The sequence below is a fragment of the Amblyomma mixtum genome, chromosome 3 (genome assembly GCF_055824585.1).
Source record: "Amblyomma mixtum isolate Tamu chromosome 3, ASM5582458v1, whole genome shotgun sequence".
Lineage (NCBI taxonomy): Eukaryota > Metazoa > Arthropoda > Arachnida > Ixodida > Ixodidae > Amblyomma > Amblyomma mixtum.
Window position 1 is genome coordinate 80435792 of NC_143014.1, and position 20333 is coordinate 80456124.

The window sequence follows — 20333 nt, forward strand, 5'->3', positions numbered from 1 at the left end:
AGGCTGGGCGGAGTAGTCATCTCTGTCCTAACTAGAGTCAGACGAATGGACGTCATCTTTTCACACAAAGCTGTCGCTTGCATCTACAAAGCTAAGTGCCGATGCTGCGGAACCGCGAGAACACCGCCGTTGCTGATGCTGAGGAGCGTCGGTTCGATGGACTCCACCTTGGACGCCACGCTCACCATGATCGCTCCTCGTTGACAGGTTTCGCGGGAAGCGCGAAAATACTCCCTCGTACGGCTGTCGAAAAATCCGTACCCGAAACTGAAGTACAGCTCTTTCGCAACATATAATGGATAGCGTTACTTGTCCAGAAGCAGCCCAGATAACGCAGAATTGGCCATTCTGCGCCACCATTCAAAATGAACGTTTTGAATAGGCGCGTTAAGGAAAGAGCTAAGTTTGGCCGTAATACACTGGTGAGTGTATAATCTGTTTCCAACGACAGGCATGCAAAATAGGATTTATATTTTCCCGCTTCACAGTGTGACGAAACCAGCCAGCTGGCAAGCCGGCTTGACAGATGAAAACTGAAACGCCGTTCGTAGAGCCGCTAGGCGGCTGATAGTCGCCGGTGCGTAGTCTGCTTGGTGCAGTAGTGCAGGGCCTATGTGTAATTATAGGAATCAAAATTTGTTGCTGGCATTAAACGAGCTATCAACGAGGCCCAGTTTCAGCAACAGCAAGGCCCGTCGGGTAACGTTCGGTGCCAAAACTTAATATGGAATGTCTGTGCTATGGGGCGCTCGAAATATCGTGAAGAAGCCCTTCTTCAGCAGGCTATGCGAATGCCTTTTTAGGGCAGCCACGGCGCAAGCAGTTCGGCCGCCCAATAATAAGCCTGTCGTCCGAGCTATTCACCTCTCAGGTACCTCAACTTTTCAAACGGGTTCCTGTGAGGATCGAATGACTTCTAGTGGCCCACTACAGGCCAGCACTCGGCAGGCGCTGTGAAAGTGGCGGCTTTTCGTTGTATTTCACAGACTAGCAGCTACTTTGCAATGTTGTGTTGACGACCGGCTCATCATTTGGTCAACTCGCTTGTGCAGAGCTATTCAGAATGGCAGACCAGAAGGATGTCAAGGACATGACTGAAAAGGACTGGCGTGAAAAACTCACGCCCGATCAATTTTACATTTGTCGCCAAAGGGGTACAGAACCAGTAAGTTCCGCATTCTGACTTCCTTTGCATTCGTCGGTCATTCTTTACCTCCTAACATCGACTGTTAATATATGTGTCATGCAGTCTACTTGCTTCACGGACGCGCGATCTCTTCTTTTTGACGCTTGTATGCGCACTTCTCCCTCTCAGAGCGCTTCAACGTGCCCTACTCAAAATGCGACGACTCTCATCGGGCGTGGTTTCCACTTGCGCAATGTATACCTTGAAGCCGCGTGATTCACGAAATGTTTTCTTTTTATTGTACGCCTGTCTACTGAATTACTGGTACGCTAGGACCGAACAGATCGTATCATTTGACTGCTTGTCCCATGGAGCTAGTATCGGTTGGGCTCGCTCGTGATTAAATGAAGACGCTCCAAGCAACTGGACATGACCACGTGTCGGCTTGATTTCTCAGCCGCGTGTTTTAACAGTCCATTGCCGTACCCCGACTTAATGCCGCGTATGCTGAATGCCATATATAGCTACTGTACGTTTTGTTGCCTTTACCTATATTTGCAGGCTTACAGGGGCCGGTGGGTCAACCATAAAGCAAAGGGCACATACACATGTATTGCCTGCGGTGCCGATTTGTTCAGGTGGGTGTGCCCTGCAGTCTGCCTTTAATATACTGTTCTTTCAAACAAACATCTCCAACAGCTCCTGCTTGTTTGACACCTCTACCTCAGTGTACGAAGGAACATAAATTCTGGCACAGTAGAGCTCTTCATTCACATACTGCGCCATCCCTGCTAACAGCATTTGCACACCATCTCCACATGCAGTAAAACAGCTGCTGAATGCTATTTTGTGCACCAAACACTCGTAAAATGTAAGTAATACAGCATTACTTGCTACTTATCTTTACTTTCCGTAATAGGAACACAGCATGGCTGGAATTAGTTACTCTGATAATTAAATGTCTGATGTCAAGAAAAATAAAATGCTTGCCCACTATGCACAAGTAACATGAAAATAGAAAACACCTGGGTCGAGACAGCCGAGATGAGAGGTCAGTTGCACAAATTCTCAGAGAAACAACGCTGCCAAGCATGACATGTTGCATGATAGTGGTTCTATGGGGAATAGCCCTGTTTAGTCGCTAGCACCTGTTAGTATGCTTAGCTTCTTCCTTAATCACAAAAGGAATCGACACGTGCAACTACAGACAGTGAATATAGTGTGACTTCTCTTCCCTGTAATCTCTGCAGTCACTACCATGCATCACCACTGGCAATTCATGTGCATCTAGAATACTCTAGTGTGTCCTGCTTAAGAGAGGATGCAGGGACTGAATCGCAAAAATCTCGAAAAAAAAATGGATTCTTGAGATTTGTTATCAGTGCTGTCTTTTTAATTATATCCCAGAATATTTTCCCTGAAAACTGCCAAGATGTGACTTTAAAAATGTTTTTGTGGCTGTAGGTAGCAAAACACTGGCTGAAATCTCCGTGAAAAAAAAAAAAAAACAATTTTCTCAAAAGTGTTTTTTGACCAGACTCCCCTGCTTGCAGAAAGCATAGCATGACAGTGGCTTCACAAATTTTCATGTGGTTTGTTGCATTGTATTCCCTGATAAATTTTTTATGCAGTGGTGTTCCTATATTTCTGAATTACTTTTTAATTTGTTCACTCTGTCAATAATTTGACACGACAGTAATGAGTGCGCTATGCAAGCTTGGATATAACATTCTGTGTAGAAAAAAAAAAATCAGGTTGCTAAAATATATGTAAAATGCTGCTGCATCAGCCATTCCTCTTACGAGTGACTGCAAGTTCCTGCCATGTTTTGTTGTCACGCCAGGCTTTCTGCAAGTTTGGTATAGCAGTGAAGCATATAAAAATTTATAATAATGTCAAAACTACATGAGATATTTCAGTGAAACTTTTGTATCTAAGCATTCAGTGGACTTTACAGTATGCCAAATTTCACTGCTTTACACCAAAATAAGTAATTTCACCTCCTATCCCTGCATCCCCCCTTAATGCAGCCTACTTTTTGATTGTTGAAAAGTGAAGTAGCAAATGGAAATGTGTGTTCCCTGTATGTTATTGGTAATATAGCAATAAATAACTTCTGTTTTTTTAACTCTCACAGCAGTGCCTTGAGTGAAGCAAGCAAACATAAGGTTGAAAAGATAAAAATACAGCAGTGTCTTACTATTGTTCCACTGCATGACCATTGCATTTGAAATGCACTGATCATGTAATGGATCCAAACTAACCTATGGAGGAGCATGAGTTTGCATGGGACACTGGCAGTGAGTTTTGGGACGGTCTAGAAGCCAAGTATTAGTGATACAGTTGTGGCTTAATGCTGTTACGTTTATTTCCTCCTCAGCTCTGAACACAAATTCGTCTCGAATTGTGGTTGGCCATCATTCTTTATGGCGCTAGGTACAGTGGATGGTGATGAATCACACTCAAACATTATCCGGAAAGAGGACTCATCGCATGGCATGATACGAACAGAAGTGTGTTGCAAAAAGGTAAACTGAGCATTTGTCTTTTTACAGTTTGCGACTATCAGAATGTGTTGGGCTGACATGGACACAAACCAGTGTCACTGCCAGCAGCCAGCACTGCTCCTTGGTGGAATCCTGTTGTATTATCCTCAACTTTCAGAAGCAGTGCCACAGTCACATGAAGTGGCCACTTGTTCAGCAACCAATGATGGACTGAACAGCAAACAGAAAGAAGACTGTTGCAACAAACCCCTTATTGTTGTTAGGCTCTTCTTTTCAGCTCATAACGGTACCTCTTGATTATCACCTTGCAGTGCTATTCCACCAAGCAGAGATGAGCCAGGAAATAAAAACAGTCTTTTGCTGAACATTAAAAGACCTATCACCAGGTTTTGACATTTTAAGTAAACAAGCACAGGGGTAGATGAGACAGCTACAGCCGTCTTAGCAAAATGTTATAGGTATTCATGCACAGCATGAAAGACATGAAAAATTCCCTGTGGACATAGCAAATCTCCTTGCCCACATACCTAGGTGATGGCAGATGAGCGTGTGATGCTTAAGGCCTAGAGAATTTTATTGGTTGGTCATTCTTATTGAGGGGTAGCAAGTTTCCCCGAGGTCTCATTTCCTGCATTTGTGGCCTCACACTTCCTTGCATTGTTCGTTTTCAAGCAGGAAGAAGCAAGTGATTAGGTTTGTTCTGTCTCGTGGTTTATTGGCAGTGCAGTCGAGGGTACAAGAACAAGGCAACAGTTTCCAAACTGTGTGGTTGGCTTACATGCATGTAACAGCAGCGCACTTATGGAAGTCGTCACCTTGTGCTTGTAGCTGCCACTCATATGTATGCAAGTTGCAAGACAGTGTACAATCCCTTTGTGTTTCTTTGAGGCCTATATGTTTTGCCATATTTAATTTTTCTTTGTTGGCTTGTTTCTTTTGAGTGTTGCACCTTTGCCACCCTTGCCCATACAGACATTCCCTGTTAAGAGTGCATTCTAAAATTTGGTGGTGACAAGTTGCTGTGTCCTACAGTGCTGTTTTGATAATCATATTTTAGCATAGCGCAAGACATGGCATGATATTGTGATCTACTGCGTCTAAGCAGCAGATGTGTGTGCACACCTGCCACAACACTGTGGGGTGCATGATGTAGGCATCCGTTGCAGCTTCATGTCTCGCTCTCGATGGAAGGAGAATGGGAAATTTTGCTTGTGGAGGCTAGTTTCTCGGCATGCAAGGGGGGGGCTAGTCTCCCAGCATTGAGGGGTTCATTTCTCCCAGCGCCTTGGAGAGGGCACAGGTGTGAGTATACGCAGCATGGTGAAATTGCTTGGTTGTGATGGCTATAACTCCATTGTTAGAGACTCTTTAGAGGAAATTTTTATAGAAACATGTTCGTTGGATGAATGTTCAAGCCACCGCAGTGCAACAAAAATTTTTACCTGAGAGTGGTCACAGGGCCTTTAAAGGGGCTTTCAATAAAGGTGTGGTATTCCTGGGATGTTAAAGGATGCCGCTTCACGAATATCTTCCAGCAAGAATTTTTTTATGCGTTTTTTAGAAGCTAAGTTATTGGCAGCTAAAATTTGAGTTTCAGCGGCTTCATCTCCTCTCATCAGTTTTCGCAAGCTCAAAGGTCGGCACTCCTCCGCTGTCCCCGCCGTGGGGACTCCCCGACGGGGAGCTTCCTGACCCACTGGAGTGACGCTGCTGACTGGCTGTGGCTATGGTAGCTGCGGAACGCTTGAAAGAATCTTACCAATAGTGATCTCTGAAAAGAATTACACAGCAGCGTGCGACGGTGTAGGGCGTAAGCATGAAAAAGTCACTGGAAAGGTCTTCCGAACTTTTGCATGTGATTGTGGGTACTCTGCTCCATGTAGAAGTCTATTATTTGGCTCAGGTGTTCATGACGTGAGAACATAGTTTCCATTCACAACCTCTGTTTATTGTTGCTGCATGGGCACAAAGAGTAAAATAGATGGCACCAAAGCCTTATAGCAATAGCCTAGCATACAATGGTTTGGTACACATGGTCTTGTCTCGCCACAAGGCTGTTATGACACTGACCAAATGGTTTTGGTATCTGCACATATTACTCTCCTGGCAAAATGCAGAGCTTTTTACAAATAGATACGGATTACAATTTTACTGGAAATTGCTCAGTTCATGATTTGATTATAATAATCTTGTGCCTTGTTTCTACCAGTAACAGTAATGTAGTAGCTGAGGTCTTTTCAGTACCACCATCACTATCGGGTCTGCTTGGTTCCAGATGCACAAAATACCTTAAACAATTCTTATTTGCAAGTCCTAGCGACAGGCTCCAACATTCGGAAACAAATAAGCGTGCTTTACAACATGTTTTGCTGCAACCTCCCTAGCTTCTGCTTTTACTTTTGCTTTGCCAGAACCTAATGCCTACAGCCTGAGAGTAATCAGACTGTCAGTCGAAATGCCTGAAGCTGTACAGTATCCATGAAGAGAGGACTACTACTGTGCTTCATGGATAACTTGATTAAAATCGCACTGTACGACAAGAATGATTTTAACTCTTGCGTGGGTCCTGTTGTAAATGTAAGCACTGCTGCTGAAAAACTTGGGGACTTCTTAACCACATTCTTATGGAAGAAAATTTGATGGCATTTAGATTAGCTGCTATGGTGTCTACAATGAGTACCTAATGTTGTCCTTGCAATTTTCCTGCCAAAACTCCGGTTGGAACTGGTTCTTTTGCGCTTATATGGCATGCATGAGTTGTTATCGCCTTCTAGAATGTTCCCGAACCTTCCATTGGATTATCGTGGTGTTATGCTAATCCAAACCACTAATCCACCTTAATCCATTTTGTAAGGTGGGCCAACTTCCAAATTTTAGGGGTCCTCATATTTTCAAATTTGGCAGTGCCTTATGATTGGACCACTGGTGGTCATGTGGTGTTGTTGATGCTACAACCCTTTCAATCGCATTCATAGATAGCGTAGTGGTGCAGCAGTTAAGCTATACATCACTGCTCCGGCAAGTGGCCATTTCAAACACAACCACCGGTGGGGCTTGTGAGACCCAGGTTGCTCTTCCTCAACTCCCTTAAGGCTTGTGTGCTGCGCCATGTAGGACAATTCGCTCACAATCCAGAGGGCAAGTTGTGAAGATGTCACAAGGTCACGTGACCTCTCTCATCCAATCAGGGAATTTCGTGACAGAGAAGCAGGAAATTTTTTGCGAGACGACCACCTAAATGCTATCGTGTGAATGACATTTTGTAGCTTTGTTTTAGCAGCGGGCTCTTCATTATTAATTTCTCCCGTCTGTCTCATCTTTTATTTGAAGCGAATCATCTGTCCATGCAAGGTGCCAGCTATGCCAAAAGTAACTAAGAAACGTGGTTTATTTTTTAGCCGTGTAGCAGACAATTTATGGCAACCCGTTAGCTCTAGATCTGTAAGAACCCTTGACCTCGCCTTTCAAGACCTTTTGGTCTTGAGGGCTAAACCATGTTGCCCAGTTACTTTCGCGCGACCTGTACTCACATTTAGAGAGCATTCCTGTCTGTGCAGAAGACGGCACTTTGTGCTCGCTGAGTCCTCATTTCTGGCCTGGAGGTTGCTTTACAGAAATTAAGATTTTTTTACATTTTGCTCAGTACTGCGAACAATCTTACAGCTGCTTTTTACTGTTCTCTATCAGTCCCTGACCTGCGTGCTGCTACTCTCATAACCATGGGCTTAATAATGGATTGCCAGTTAATTGCATAACTAAAACAAACAGCTAATAAAGCAGTAACCAGCTGTATTAGTCAACCATGGCCATCCTTTTACAGAAACCATACTCTTCAGCTTAAAAAAATGACCAGGCCCAAATTTTTCAACAAATATTACTGCAAGAAAGTGCTGACATATTGAACTTTAAGCACAGATTTACTTTGTACTACTCTCTATATGTGCAAGAGCAAAGGTACCAGAAAGGGTAGCATTTTCTGAAGAAAGAATGATCAGTTATATAGCTTCTGAAGCCAGACTGCATAATGCAGAGTGGCTACATTGGTTGAATTTCACTGAGTGGAATTCTTTGAGACGTGAACTGAAGAATGCCTTATGTGCAATATCTCAGTATTGCCTTAGCAGGTGTAAATTCTAGCAAGCAGTGTCATTTACTATAAACTCTAGTACACCAAATCCAACTATAATCCCTGCCATGGCTTCAGACACTTTTATTTAAAGAGCAGAATAAAAATGTGATGTCCATGTCAAGGAAGTCAAAATTACTAAACTTCCAAAAACTATTAGAACTAATTAAGATCCAGTTGTTTTAAATGGTTTCCGATTGACTCCAGTTCTATAGAAGTTCTAAATGGGAAATTTTTATGGGGCAGGTTTTGTTGGCTGGCATAATACAGTCGAGCCCACAGATAACAAACCTGGAGATCATTTGAATTTGATCCGTTATATCTGGTGTTCGTAGTAAGTGGACTCTTCGTATTATAGCCAAAAATGTTAAGTTTGCCAAAAAGGGTGTTTATTTTTGAAAAAAAAAAAAAACTGGATTATGCTGTCTACTTATTCAAAGCAGATCCTACCTCGGCACTTTCCAGGCTGTCCACAGCGGTAATGTTCTCCTCGCTGAGACCCTGTTGTCAACAATCAGCTTTACTGACGGGATGGAACTAATCGTGGTTGAAGTGTCCACAGCACGTGGTGGCAGGTCGGCCTTATTAGATTACTAGCGGTAGGGAAATGTTCGTACTTGATGTACAACGCCTTCGTCAGAGTACACGGCTCTGTGATGTTGTTCGCACGAATCAAGCACGAACATACTCATCCAAGGAAACATCTGGCAAGCTGTGCATCAGCAATGTGTTGCAGCAAATCTACATGCGTCTGATCATGTGTGTTTTCGACAGCTTCATGTATCGTTCCTGGGCCCATGCAGCAACGAAAGTAGCACAGCGTTTGTGACACAGAATGTATCATCTGTACTGTCCGCTGTCTGATGCTGCCTGCATGTAGTAGCAGGCAGTGGGGCAGGTGACACATACAATGTGTCTAGCATGGCCAGCAAAGCAATAAAACTTCTCAAATCGTTGCTGTTAGTTGATCTATGACCATGCGCATTAACTTCACTCTCGACGCTGCCCCTGTCTTGTGCCCACCATGCTTCTGCTTCCACATAGGATGCTTTGGCCAACTGGCGAACACGCAGGCAATGATAGACCTTGTAGGCTATCGGTGCGCACATGGCTGGCAGTCACTTACTGTTTCAATGCCACCTTTTTATTACTTTTTTTGGATCGACATGTTCGTTCCTCGGCGGTGTAACGAAGGCTGAGAGATGCTCTTTGGTTTCCGATTGCTGGAAGCACGAGTTCTTCGGCTTTGGGGGCAAGTTTGTGGCGCCTCCTTGTTCACTATAACTGAGTGGTGCAACCAAGGTTGTTCGTTGTATCTGAAACGAATTGCCATTGCCCTAATGCACATTTTGACAGTAGTAATAAGCGAGAATTCCTCATATCTGCAGCCGTTACAAGTGGGCTCGACTGCATTTTCATTCATTCAAGCTTTCTGCTCCTCTTTTCCTATTCTTTTCAGAGAGCCTTTACTGTAATACCGCCTAATATCGGGAGCAACAACCAAAGGTGCTAATGTTCACCCAGTACGAGTTACGCAAATGTGAAAAATATCCTCCTATTGTGGATTCTATATCGCAACAGTCGGGGTACAGTATACAAGTTTTATTTAAAGAACAAAGATAGGGAAAATTGGCAAGAATTAAGCCACATTTGCAGGTGACATGTATCACAAGAATAATTGTTCCGAGATTTCTTACAAATGTCACTGCACCGGTGTTATATCTTAACTTCTGTCCACATATAAACAGCTTCTTTTTTCATGCATAACAAGCGTGTACTTCATCCCAATATTTGCAGTGCAACTCTCACCTGGGGCACGTGTTCAATGATGGACCACTCCCAACACGACTTCGCTTTTGCATCAACAGCATAGCGCTCAACTTCAGGCCAGCACCGAAATGAAGAGGCTTCACACAAAGTCAGCATTAACCAAGCAATATGGACACGCTTTTTCTGTAGATGACAAGAGCGGCAACTAAGTTAGCCAGGAATCCTTGCCTTGTCCTTCACATGGCAGCGTCGTTCCATTGCTTTATTGTGTGCTTCTGAGGTACCTCAGCTGCAGCTTTTTAATTTCGCACTTACAGAAGGCTTGAGAGCAGGATCACATTATTTATGGCAAATTATAATGAACAATGGAAACATGCATTGCAACAACCTGCCAATTTAAAAGATACCATTCAAAAACAAAGTGCTGACCGCTGCCACTTTAAATTACCTTGCTCTGTGAAACATGCAGGCAGGGGTGCTCAAGAATGCTGAAACACACTGACTGCAGTGGCAAATGGCAGTGAACAGCCACAAGTCTCTCTCTCTCTCTCTCTCTTGCATTTGTGAAAACGGCAAGAACGGTTTTGAGCAGTGCATTTTATTAAAATACTAGACGAGTGGATCACGAGTGGTTGAAGAAAGCAATTATTTTGTACCGAGGTATCAAGACTTGGCTTGTGGTGAACGCTTCTCACAAGGCTCAGCATGTAAAGTAAATGGTAATGCAACAGCGCTAGCTGTTGACGTATTTGACCATTGTGTGCTTCAGCCTTGTAGCTTTGCTTTATGATGTTTCTGGTTTCTGGTCAGATCTGTCTTATTTATTACCGTATCTGTTGTGTGTATGACATGCATTGAAGAGCTGCATGAGCAGTGCTATTCCCAGTGAAAAGGGGTGTACAGGGTGGTTCACAAAATGTGGGACAGTGCATCATGGCATGTATGTCAACTGTTCATTACTCGTCCCATATTTGGTTTTTTAAAGAAAACTATTTAAACCATGCTTTGGAGCATGCAGCTTGATCTTAAGAATCATTGCTTTGTAGCTACTTTAGTCATTTAACTTATATGTATGAGTGCTTCCCAGAACATGCAGCAAGCTACTGTTAAAAAAATTCATCTGTGTGACGTGCAGCTTTTTTAGTTCCATCTGTGTTGATGGATACATCACTTAGGTATGTACATATGTGTTGAAAGACCAGAGAACCCACTTTTTTCATGAGCTGAAAGACTGCCACAGCCTTTCTGAGGCTTGATGGCAGATTGTGATGTTTAGGAGGTTTTTTTTTTTAGTCTGGTTGCACTGAGTGATGTCTTTTCTAACTCTGGGCATGGGACACTTAAGGGTTTAATATAATTCTTCCCATATTTGGGATGAGTGCTTTTTTTTTTTTTTTTAGCAAATGAGAAGGATGGATTACTGCTTGATGATAGATGCAGCAAATGCAAGGACTATCCATTATATACACAGTTGCTAGAAAAAGTTTGCCCGTGAGAACAGTGCTTTTAGTGCAACACGTTTTGTTTTGCAGCAGTGCAGGGTAGTTTGGCAATATCTATACAAAACCATGCGTCAAAACTAAGTACCTGTTTCTCACCTGTGCCAGCCTACCTTTTTTGTCTGTGCACGTGTGTTTGTGTGTACGTGCATGTAATTTTCTGCAGCTCACATGAACTGCTAAAGCAGGGTTCCTGCTGAACTTGTTTTATCATTGTTTTTAATTAAAACAAAAAAGCTTGCACACTTTGCAATTGCTTTTCTTAATTAAAAAAAAGTACCAGGCTTTGCAATTGTTCTTTCTTATGTGTGTGTGGCAGTACCTTGTCTGGTACCTGCATCAGAACAGAAAGCATTTGCTAAAAGTGAAATGTATCTGAAGTGGTTGTCATGGCATTAAATAAAAGTATTGTTCAACGGCACATGTCGTCCTGCAACCAGTTTGGTGTCTTCCTCAGCTGCACAGACACCTAAGAATGCTGCCACAGTATAAATCTTGACGGCACCATACTGGCACCTGTAGTCAAAAGAAATACTACCTCTGCATGAGTTACATTAAAAACATTGAAAGCATTACATTGAGTTACATTGACTGAACTTCACTGGGTTCCAGGGTATTGTAATGCTGAGGACGTAATATGTTGGAATTCAAATGCGGCAATTAAATTCTTGCCAATGAGCACAGCATACCTGCTGAACTCCACTGTAAGGCCGCCTGTCAGCAAGTTCCGATGTCGGTGCTACGTTTTGTCCTCTTCAGCTGCTGCTTGTGCAAGTACAATCTACTGCTTTGATAGTGACGTTGACAACTATAATGTTATGGTGGTACAGGTCTTTTCCTACGGACAAAGGTGTCCACTCTGAACGGTACTGTACAGTCTAGCCCGTTTATAACGAAGCCACTTATAGCGAAATAGCGGTTATAACGAAGGGATTTCAATTTCCCATTCCCATTTTTGCATTTTCAATACATTTTGGGTCCGGTTTTAACGAAGTAAATAAGAGCGCGTCAGCGGATATAATGAAGAGATTTAATACCAACCAAAAAATAATCTGCCAATCAACACATTTTTGCGTCCTTGAGGCGATTTTTACCGCGAAAATAAGAGCAAAATTCGGCTGACGGCGTCCTTTCGTGGCGTCGTCTGCTCTCCTGCGGAGCGAAAGGTTGCTTCACTGCATCACATGGCACGCCGGTCTCATGTTGCGCCGTCCTTGAACGGCGTCACAGCGTAGAGCGGTAGAGCACGCCACGCAGGGGAAAAATGTAAAAAAGAACAGAGACGAAGTTGTCGGGAGTGTCATGGAAGACAGCTTGGCAGAGAGTGCCTCCGACAGCGAATGCGACGATGCTAGTTGTGCCCCTAAGCCGGTCACCTCCGCAGCGGCCATCGCAGCTGTTGACACGCTGCGGATGTACCTCGGGAGTCCGGAGTTCGACCAGATCTTTGGTTCGCAGTTGGATGGTATGGAAGCCGCAATCCTGAAGTCCGCACTCGCGAAACGTGTTCAGGGGACGCTGGACGACTTCTTTCAGCGGCAATAAATTGGTATGCCGATGTTTGCATTTTTTTTCGTAGTCCGCATATTACGAAAAAGCGGATATAGCGAAGTTATTTCCGATTCCCGCCGACTTCGTTATAACCGGGCTAGACTGTATTGCATACAAGACTGAAGCTGTGCATAAAATTTAACATCCCAAAGCCACTCAAGGGTTTTGAGGGATGTTGTAGAAGAGGGTGCCGAATTTATTTCGATCACCTAGGGTTCTTCAACGTGCACTGAAATCACACAGCACATCAGGATCGTTTTTGTACTTTTGCACCTCTGAAGTGAAGCTGCCATGGCCAAGATTTGAGCCCATCATTTTGGGTTCAACAACTGAATGCTAAAGGCACTGAACAGCCACCATGGTGGGCTGAATAACTGCTCCATTGTCATGATTTATCATATGACGACACTAGCTAGCTTATTCCGGGTTCCGGCTTCCTTTCAACATGTGTTCGGCACTGCCCTTTGCCGTGAGTGCCGGGTGCTATTTTCATAACTGCAGGCATTTGATGAGCATGCTGTGAACAAAGTAAGTACCTGAAAAGTTTATCCATTACATCATCTATTTTTCAAGTTGTTATACTGCTCACGGCTACCCTTTTTGCAGGTTTAGCTTTGGTGTGTAGTAGTCATTTCGCTGATTGTAATACGACCATGTCTTGAACCCGCCATGATGCAGCAGAGGACAATAATTACTGTTATGTTCAGAAGATGGTTGGCATGCTAAACACGTCTATATTGGGATACTGGCACTTGTAGAAAAGCTTCGAGCGAACTCGCATTTCCTGAACGCAGTCACCCTTGGAAACTGGTCACAGCCCCATTCTTGTAATACTTTGCAAAGTAATGCCTATGATGTGCACATACAAAATTAGCTTAAGGTATTTTTTAGACCACATGTACACGAGTACAGTAGGTTGTTCGAGAATATTTTAAATAAAGTGCCCTTCCATAACACGCTAATGGTAAAAAATAAAGCGCATAATTTTCAGAACTATTAGGTGCATTGTATGCTCGTAAAAAAAGGAAAAAAAAGGTCAGTGACAGTTCTCAGCTGTCAGTGTAGAGGTCCTGATCTTTCATATAATGATCTTTTGCAAATGTTTATGTCATGTCTTGCGGGAGTCAGTAATTTGGTTCCCTTAAAATCTTTATGCTTCTTTATTACCAATTTTCTCGGCAGTAAGATTCCTCTATACTAGACCTTACTCTTAATACAACACTGTCCTGCAACACTGCCTCTTGGTCTAAAAACGTGCCTTAATGGAGGCCTCCTGATTATTTTCAACCACCTGGGTTCTTCAACGTGCGCCCACATCTCAGTTCAGTGATGTAGCAACCTGCAAGGCAAGTGCTAGACAGACTACATGCAGACAACCACAATAAAATGACAAGCATAATAGAGAAAAAATTGCAGATACACCTGCGAAATGCTGGATGGTACTGGTGTAGATATGCAACTAAAGTAAAGAACTGGAGCGGTGTAAATGCCAGACTGATGTTTGACTGGACTCGGTAGCACTCAAGGAAAAGGGTTGCTGCAAGAAATTGGGACGGCAGCCCTAAAGTGAAAGTAAAACGATGGCAGCTTTAGAACATGCGCATCTGCACCAATGGAGTTCTTGCATGTGGGAAGCATAATAATATACAAGGGGAAGAGGAAACAACACAAGCAACGCACTGCTGTCTGAGCAGCATGTGCGATGAATGCACTCATGACATCAGACCAGTAATAGCGCATAGCGCTGTATTTTTCACAGCACCTTCACAGAGCACTTTACATCTTGTGACTGTCTGAACCGCTGTGGTAGCCGTGTGGTTATGGTGCTCGGCTGCTGACCTGAAAGACGCGGGTTTGATCCTGGCCATTGTGGCTGCATTTCGAAGGAGGCAAAATGCTAGAGATCCGTATACTGTGCAATGTCGGTGCATGCTAAAGAGCCCTAGGTGGTCGAAATTATCTGGAGGGCTTCACTACGGCAGCCCTCATTGCCTGAGTTGCTTTGGGATGTTAAGCCCCCATAAGCCATCTTCTTGTGAAAGTGCTCAGATATCGCGTAATGCTCCAATCATGCTGAATGACTGAGAGAAAGCATGACACTTCAATGTTGCTTGCTATTTGTCCCATGACACCTTTACGAATGAGGTCACATTAGTTCTCAAAGTTACAGTGTACTGGTGTTCTTTGTAGGTACCAGGCTCTGGCTGGTGAAGCTGTCACACTTTTGGTTGAGTTGTCAGTCAAAAACACAGCGCTGCCATCTGTTCAGCAGGTGCTGACTGCTAAACCGCCAGGTTTCGGCATAGCCCAAAAGATGAACAAAAAATCCGTACATTTTTTTGCAGGCAGAGAAATTGCGAGATTGAGTCAAGAATGTATTTCTTAATTAATAGCCAAATTAAGTAGGTGGGATAGCAGCGAGCAGAGCTATGCTATGCGATAAATTTATACACTGAAATGAAAGATATTGAATACAGCAGCTGGGCAATCTAACCAAAGGAGCCTCCTTCACTGAGAATGATAATAGCTGGATTTGAAACAAATACCATGTAACTACCACACCATTCATAGCAACAAGCAGCACCACTGACCTAACAAAAAAGTACAAATAAAGACTTTGGAACATACCTTCAATTCAATGGCCTCATTTTCAGTCTGATCGTCAGAGCAACCTGGGTAGCAGTCGTACTTGCTTTGGAAGCTACCAGCTGCCCTCTGAATGGATAAAATGCTATCTCGGAGTCTGGAGAACCTCGGTTGATCACTGCAACAGCAACAAGGTAGAGATAACTATTTAGGTATTCATGCAACAATAAGTGTCTGAACAATCAATCCTGTAGCAATAGTGACAGCATACACAAGAGTAAGCAGGCATTGGGGATTGTATTGAAAGGTGCCTTATTTTGTGTGTACCACACCTAACACTGTAGTCTAGAATACACAGTGCGTTCTGTAGTTCAATGGAAATTATGAGCTGGGAGCAGTACAAGAGCTTTCAATGCCTTGTTCCCAAAAATGTTTTCAGCCACATGACTGAGCACAAATAAAAATCCGATTTGCCGTGTAGTGTTATCATAAATACAACAGGCCAACAGTTACTAAGCCACAGGAAAGCTGTGAAAACTTGAGATATGAAATTGTGGTATTTGGGCTGTTGACGAAGTATAAGTTGCAACACACCACTGTGTGAGACTACACCTACATAGTACTCTACATTTCAAAGATGGCACGGGTATAACTGCCACTAAAATTTCTATCAAAACAACTAACTCCACTCCAGTACAGCTGAAACCATTGTCCGTGTCACTTTCTTGTGTTCATCTGTGCTGGCGCTTCTTCGGTCCATATCATGCACCAAATAGCTCCGCAAATCATTCTGCAGTGGCTGCAACACAGTTTTTTAGTGAGCATAGTCTCATCTGCTGCATTGCAGCCCTAAAAATGCACGACAACTTTGTGCAACAAAACTAGTATGTGCACAACTCTTCACATAAAGAATTTGATACAAGATCCCTACAATGGCATGGAAAACTACAGGAAACCGAAGCAGTGCTCGGCTGATGTAGGCAGTTCTACCTATCTGCACATCGCACAACTCTAGTTGTGCAGGTGTAAGCATTATATGGAGCATGCTTCAGTATCTGAAAATTATTCATGCGTCCCATATGGAAGATATGATGGTTTCTGGGGTTCATACATGAGCACACTAGCGGCATGCACTTATTTATGTATAAAGTACTTCCTAATTTTTGCTAGGTACACCATGAGAACAGTTTAATTGCTGAAGCGTGTTCCATGCTATTTTGGTGGGGCTGCACAATGCTGTGGTATTTTTTTTAAAACATGCTTTAATAACAGCATCATGGCAAGGGGGAGAGATTCGAGCACCTCTTGTGGCCTCACCAGGAGTACGACCCAATAGTGGTGCCCTGTTCACAAGCAGAAAACTCCCATTTGCAATTCATGCTTTCCACTGATGTGTGCTTTATGGGATTTGTTACAAGTTTCATGAGACATGAAACTGTAACAAATCCATGTCTCACATTTTCGACATGACTTAGTTATTTCTTTCACCTGATGGGCTATATTTGTTATTAGTTGTTGCCATTAGAGACTATTTGCAGGTATCCAGTTCAGTAGCCATACCAGTATTGTGCTGCTATGCTAGAATTGGAAAGGTGAGCTGTGCAGTAGCTAAGCCAGGCTTATCTAAAGCAGTCAGGGCCAGCATTGTGCTGATAAGCTAGGGTAGTTAAAAGCTTTGAACAGTCTGGACAAATACACCTGGCTCCAACACAAGTGGAAAGGGATGTGCAAGGCCCATTGTTATCAAATTTATAACTCACAATATTTGTCACTGTAATAGCTACCATGATATCCGTAACAGCAGTGAAAGTAACTCAAGAAACATAGCACAGGAACAAAAAGACTACAACGAGCTGGGGCAAGCGCTTGTACAATCTCATTGCCATCTTTTTGTTCCTGTGCTATGTTTCTTTAGTTAAGATGTATTACCAACACGCCCAAGCCTATTCACTTCAATAGTAAAAGGCAGTTCCATGTCCTACCATAAAGGGGCTACTAAGCAGGTTTAAACATTTCTTAATAAGTAAAGCAACTAGTTTGGTTTATTGGTTTATTGGGGTTTAATGTCCCAAAGCATCTCAAGCTATGAGGGACGCCGTAGTGAAAGGCTCCGGAAATTTCGAGTGAATTAACATTGCTGTATGTGTTGCAGGAAACCCACAAATCCACACAAAAAACCATTCTAACTGAAGAAAAAAGCACTACAGGCGGCACAAAAACTAATTCCGCGGTTTCAGCCGCAACATCTGAACTTAGTCACACATTACAGTTCTGTTAATAGTAGGGCTGAAAACAATCAACCATGCTGAGCCTAAGACTGGGTGGGCAAATCATCTCACGCTCACATCACATTTCCCACCATGACCACCCGAACGTTGTATACCCAAGCGTGCCCATACCACAGCAATCCAGCAATAATTTTTTTTAAAGACTGTCCGCAACTGGAATGACCTCTCGACTGAAGTGGCAGCCATCACCAACCATCGATTGTTCAAGTCCGCCATCGCGGAAGCTCATTCATCAATGTAGACCATTGTCCATCATTATAAGTAATCTCTAATTTTATTTTTGCCATGTTATCCCCACCCCTTATGTAATGTCCCGCAAGAGACTTTTGAGGAATATTAAATGAATAATAAATTTAAAAAACAGATCAGAACAAACAGAGATGCAGGAACAAGCATGAGGCCACCTAAGGACAAGGTGCTATGAGCTCATCCCGTGCACTCCCCGAAACAGTCTGCACCAGACTCAGTCTGGTAATCACACCAACATGAGGCGCCCAATTAATAAAATATAGGCTCTAATTACCAATAGCCCTCCAGTCAAAGAAACCAAACTGAAGAATACTGGCCACAAAAAGAAAAATGATATATGCGCAGTTTACCATCCTAAAGCGACACACGGGCAATGAGAAATGCCGTAGTACGTGGCTCTGGATTAATTTAGACCACCTGAAGGGTTCTTTAACATCCACCGACATCACACAGCACATGAGAATGCTTGCATTCTGCCTTCTGTAACCACCATGACCAGGAAGGATTCCATTATGTGATCTCAGAGCTGAATGCTGAAGCCACTAAGCTACCACGTTGGTAAATATGGCCATGTTGTTGCTGCTGTCACAGCAGTTGTGCACTGTACCAGCAAAAATTTGTAAGTAGGCAGCCCAGTCAAGGCAGGTCTTCCAAAAAACAACGCCATTCTAAAATTTGTGGGATTTTATTTTAGATTTCCAAAAATCAGGCTACTCAAGGCTCAAAATTTAACAGAATGCTTACTGCTCATCCCTATTGCATACTGCCAGTGGTGCCACGATGTCTGCACTAACGGTACACACTCATGCGGTGTTTCAGCTTGATGTTGGCATTTTCCACACCACACCTAACAGTGTTGCCAAATCATAAAAACCGGATGCCGTTTTTAATTATTAATGCATATTAATGTTATCATTTCAGTAAGTCCCATCATATGCAACTACTTCTTCATATATCTTCCTGTTTATTAGAGGATAAGGGCAAGATTTTTAACCTTTTGTTTGAAGAACTACGCAGCAACCCTTCCTCAGTGAGGTGTACCTGGAAAAAATTACCAACAGACAATAATGTGCAGGTGCAATTAAGTTAATTACCTCTGAGGGCTTGAGAGAGCTGTTGAGAGCTTTCAGGGCCTCCTCAAGATTTTCCTCTGCATCTGCCGATCCTCTTTGATCCTTATGCCTAGGACAACAAGACACAACTTAGATATGTGACTATAGGAAATATGAAGCTCCAATTCAGTTAAAGATACACAACACAATAAGTATGCAGAAGGAGGCACCAAAGATGAAGACTGGGAAAGGGCCTCCTGTTAGCAATGAACAAAAGAATCTTTTCAGTTGTTAATCAGCATTCACCACTGGAACACAGTTATCAACACTACAGCTTCACCAGCCACGGCCATTCTATCGGCAGCAGTTGCAGTGATATCATAAGCCGGAAGGATATAAAAGCTGCTAAAGCTTGTTCACCAACCACATGTCAATTCACTTCTGTGGCGAAAAAACTGCCCACCACCAGGAGACTATCTGCCCCATGGTGGCCAACGCCAGACAGCCAGGTTTCAACGGAGCACTTTGTGTCCCATGGCAACGAAATAGCGGAGTCCTACAAGTTCTTCACCCGGTGCCAACGTTTCGACAAGACAATGAAGAACTTCATCACTGAAATATGGTTTGATCCCAGCCACAGCGGTTGAATTTCGATGGAGGTGAAATTTTTGAGGCCCATGTGCTGTGCGATGTCAGTGCACATTAAAGAACCCCAGTTAATCGAAATTTTCGGAGCCCTTCACTACGGCGTCTCTCATAGCCCGAGTTGCTTTGGGACGTCAAACCCCCCCCATAAACCAAACCTAACTGAAATATGGAGGACCGACTGCAGGTGTAACTTTGGTGAGGCCTGGGACAGGATGCTACGAGACACACTTCTTTGCAGGCTTCATGACACCAGAGTCCGACAGAAAATTTTGGCAAAATCGTCACTGATCTGAAAAACTGACGCTAAAGAAAGCTGAGGTTATGACTTTAGCGGCTGAGGCGGCAGCCCTCAACATAGATCGTAAGTACAAGACAGAGGATTCTGGCAACGTGCATGCTGTGAGGAGCAAGCAGCAGGGTCGACCATATTACCATGAGACTCATCCGCATGCGTATTCCAGACCGTGTGAGGATGTGGTTTCCCCTGTTGTGGTAGCAATGAACACAAAGTGGGTTAATGCAAGTTTCGCCAGGCAAATGTTATCTCTGCCAGCGTACAAGGCATCTAGCAAATATGTGCTTTTGAAAACAACCAGGAGTGGCACACTGAAGGAGCATTCTTCAGAGAGTGCGGCAATGAGCTTTGTCTGCTGAGTTTGTACACAGCGTCCGTAAACTTGGTCATGCCTGTGGTTCACACTCTTCTCTGCTGGAGCAGAGATCCATTCAAAATGCAGGCAGATACCAGATCACCTGTCTCCATCATTACTACTTGGAAAATGTACAAGTTCTGACATACCTGGCCAGCATGTTGTCCTGCTTTCTGCGCAAGCTTACAGTGAAAGGGCAGTTGAAGCTTCTGGTCTTGTACGCGGGGAGACCCTATAGGCAACTCTTACTGTACTGCGGTGTGCTGGCCCAGACTTGTTTA

General features: G+C 43.5%; 2 protein-coding genes across 7 annotated transcripts in view; one reads left to right on the forward strand and one right to left on the reverse strand.

The window, feature by feature from the left end:
- Positions 1-560: 560 nt before the first annotated feature.
- On the forward strand, positions 561-11464 carry LOC149350757 (uncharacterized). 3 transcript variants are annotated; one of them, XR_016290421.1, is made up of 6 exons: positions 561-871; positions 1053-1165; positions 1688-1764; positions 3507-3654; positions 3791-3919; positions 9557-11464. XR_016290421.1 is itself a non-coding variant. In XM_089579900.1 (5 exons), exons 1-5 carry the CDS (start codon positions 730-732, stop codon positions 9659-9661), a joined length of 585 nt encoding a protein of 194 aa, XP_089436026.1. In that variant the 5' UTR covers positions 561-729; the 3' UTR covers positions 9662-11464. The 3 variants fall into 3 exon arrangements, 2 of the variants coding, with proteins under 2 accessions (XP_089436026.1, XP_089436027.1); XM_089579900.1 differs by lacking the exon at positions 3791-3919; XM_089579901.1 differs by lacking the exon at positions 3791-3919 and having other exon boundaries at positions 732-871; positions 987-1165.
- Positions 8870-20333, reverse strand: part of LOC149350758 (uncharacterized) — a 111400-nt gene continuing 99936 nt past the window's right edge. For 3 of the 4 annotated variants that reach the window (XR_016290423.1, XR_016290425.1, XM_089579903.1), the window contains 4 exons: positions 18797-18884; positions 15208-15343; positions 9569-11544; positions 8870-9075 (listed from right to left, as the gene is read on the reverse strand). Coding sequence is in view for 1 of the 4 variants with exons in the window: in XM_089579903.1 (XP_089436029.1) it covers positions 15341-15343; positions 18797-18884 (91 nt within the window). In the remaining 3 variants the exon portion in view is untranslated. The remainder of the gene's footprint in view (positions 9076-9568; positions 11545-15207; positions 15344-18796; positions 18885-20333) is intronic. The other variant, XR_016290428.1, reaches the window with a different exon arrangement.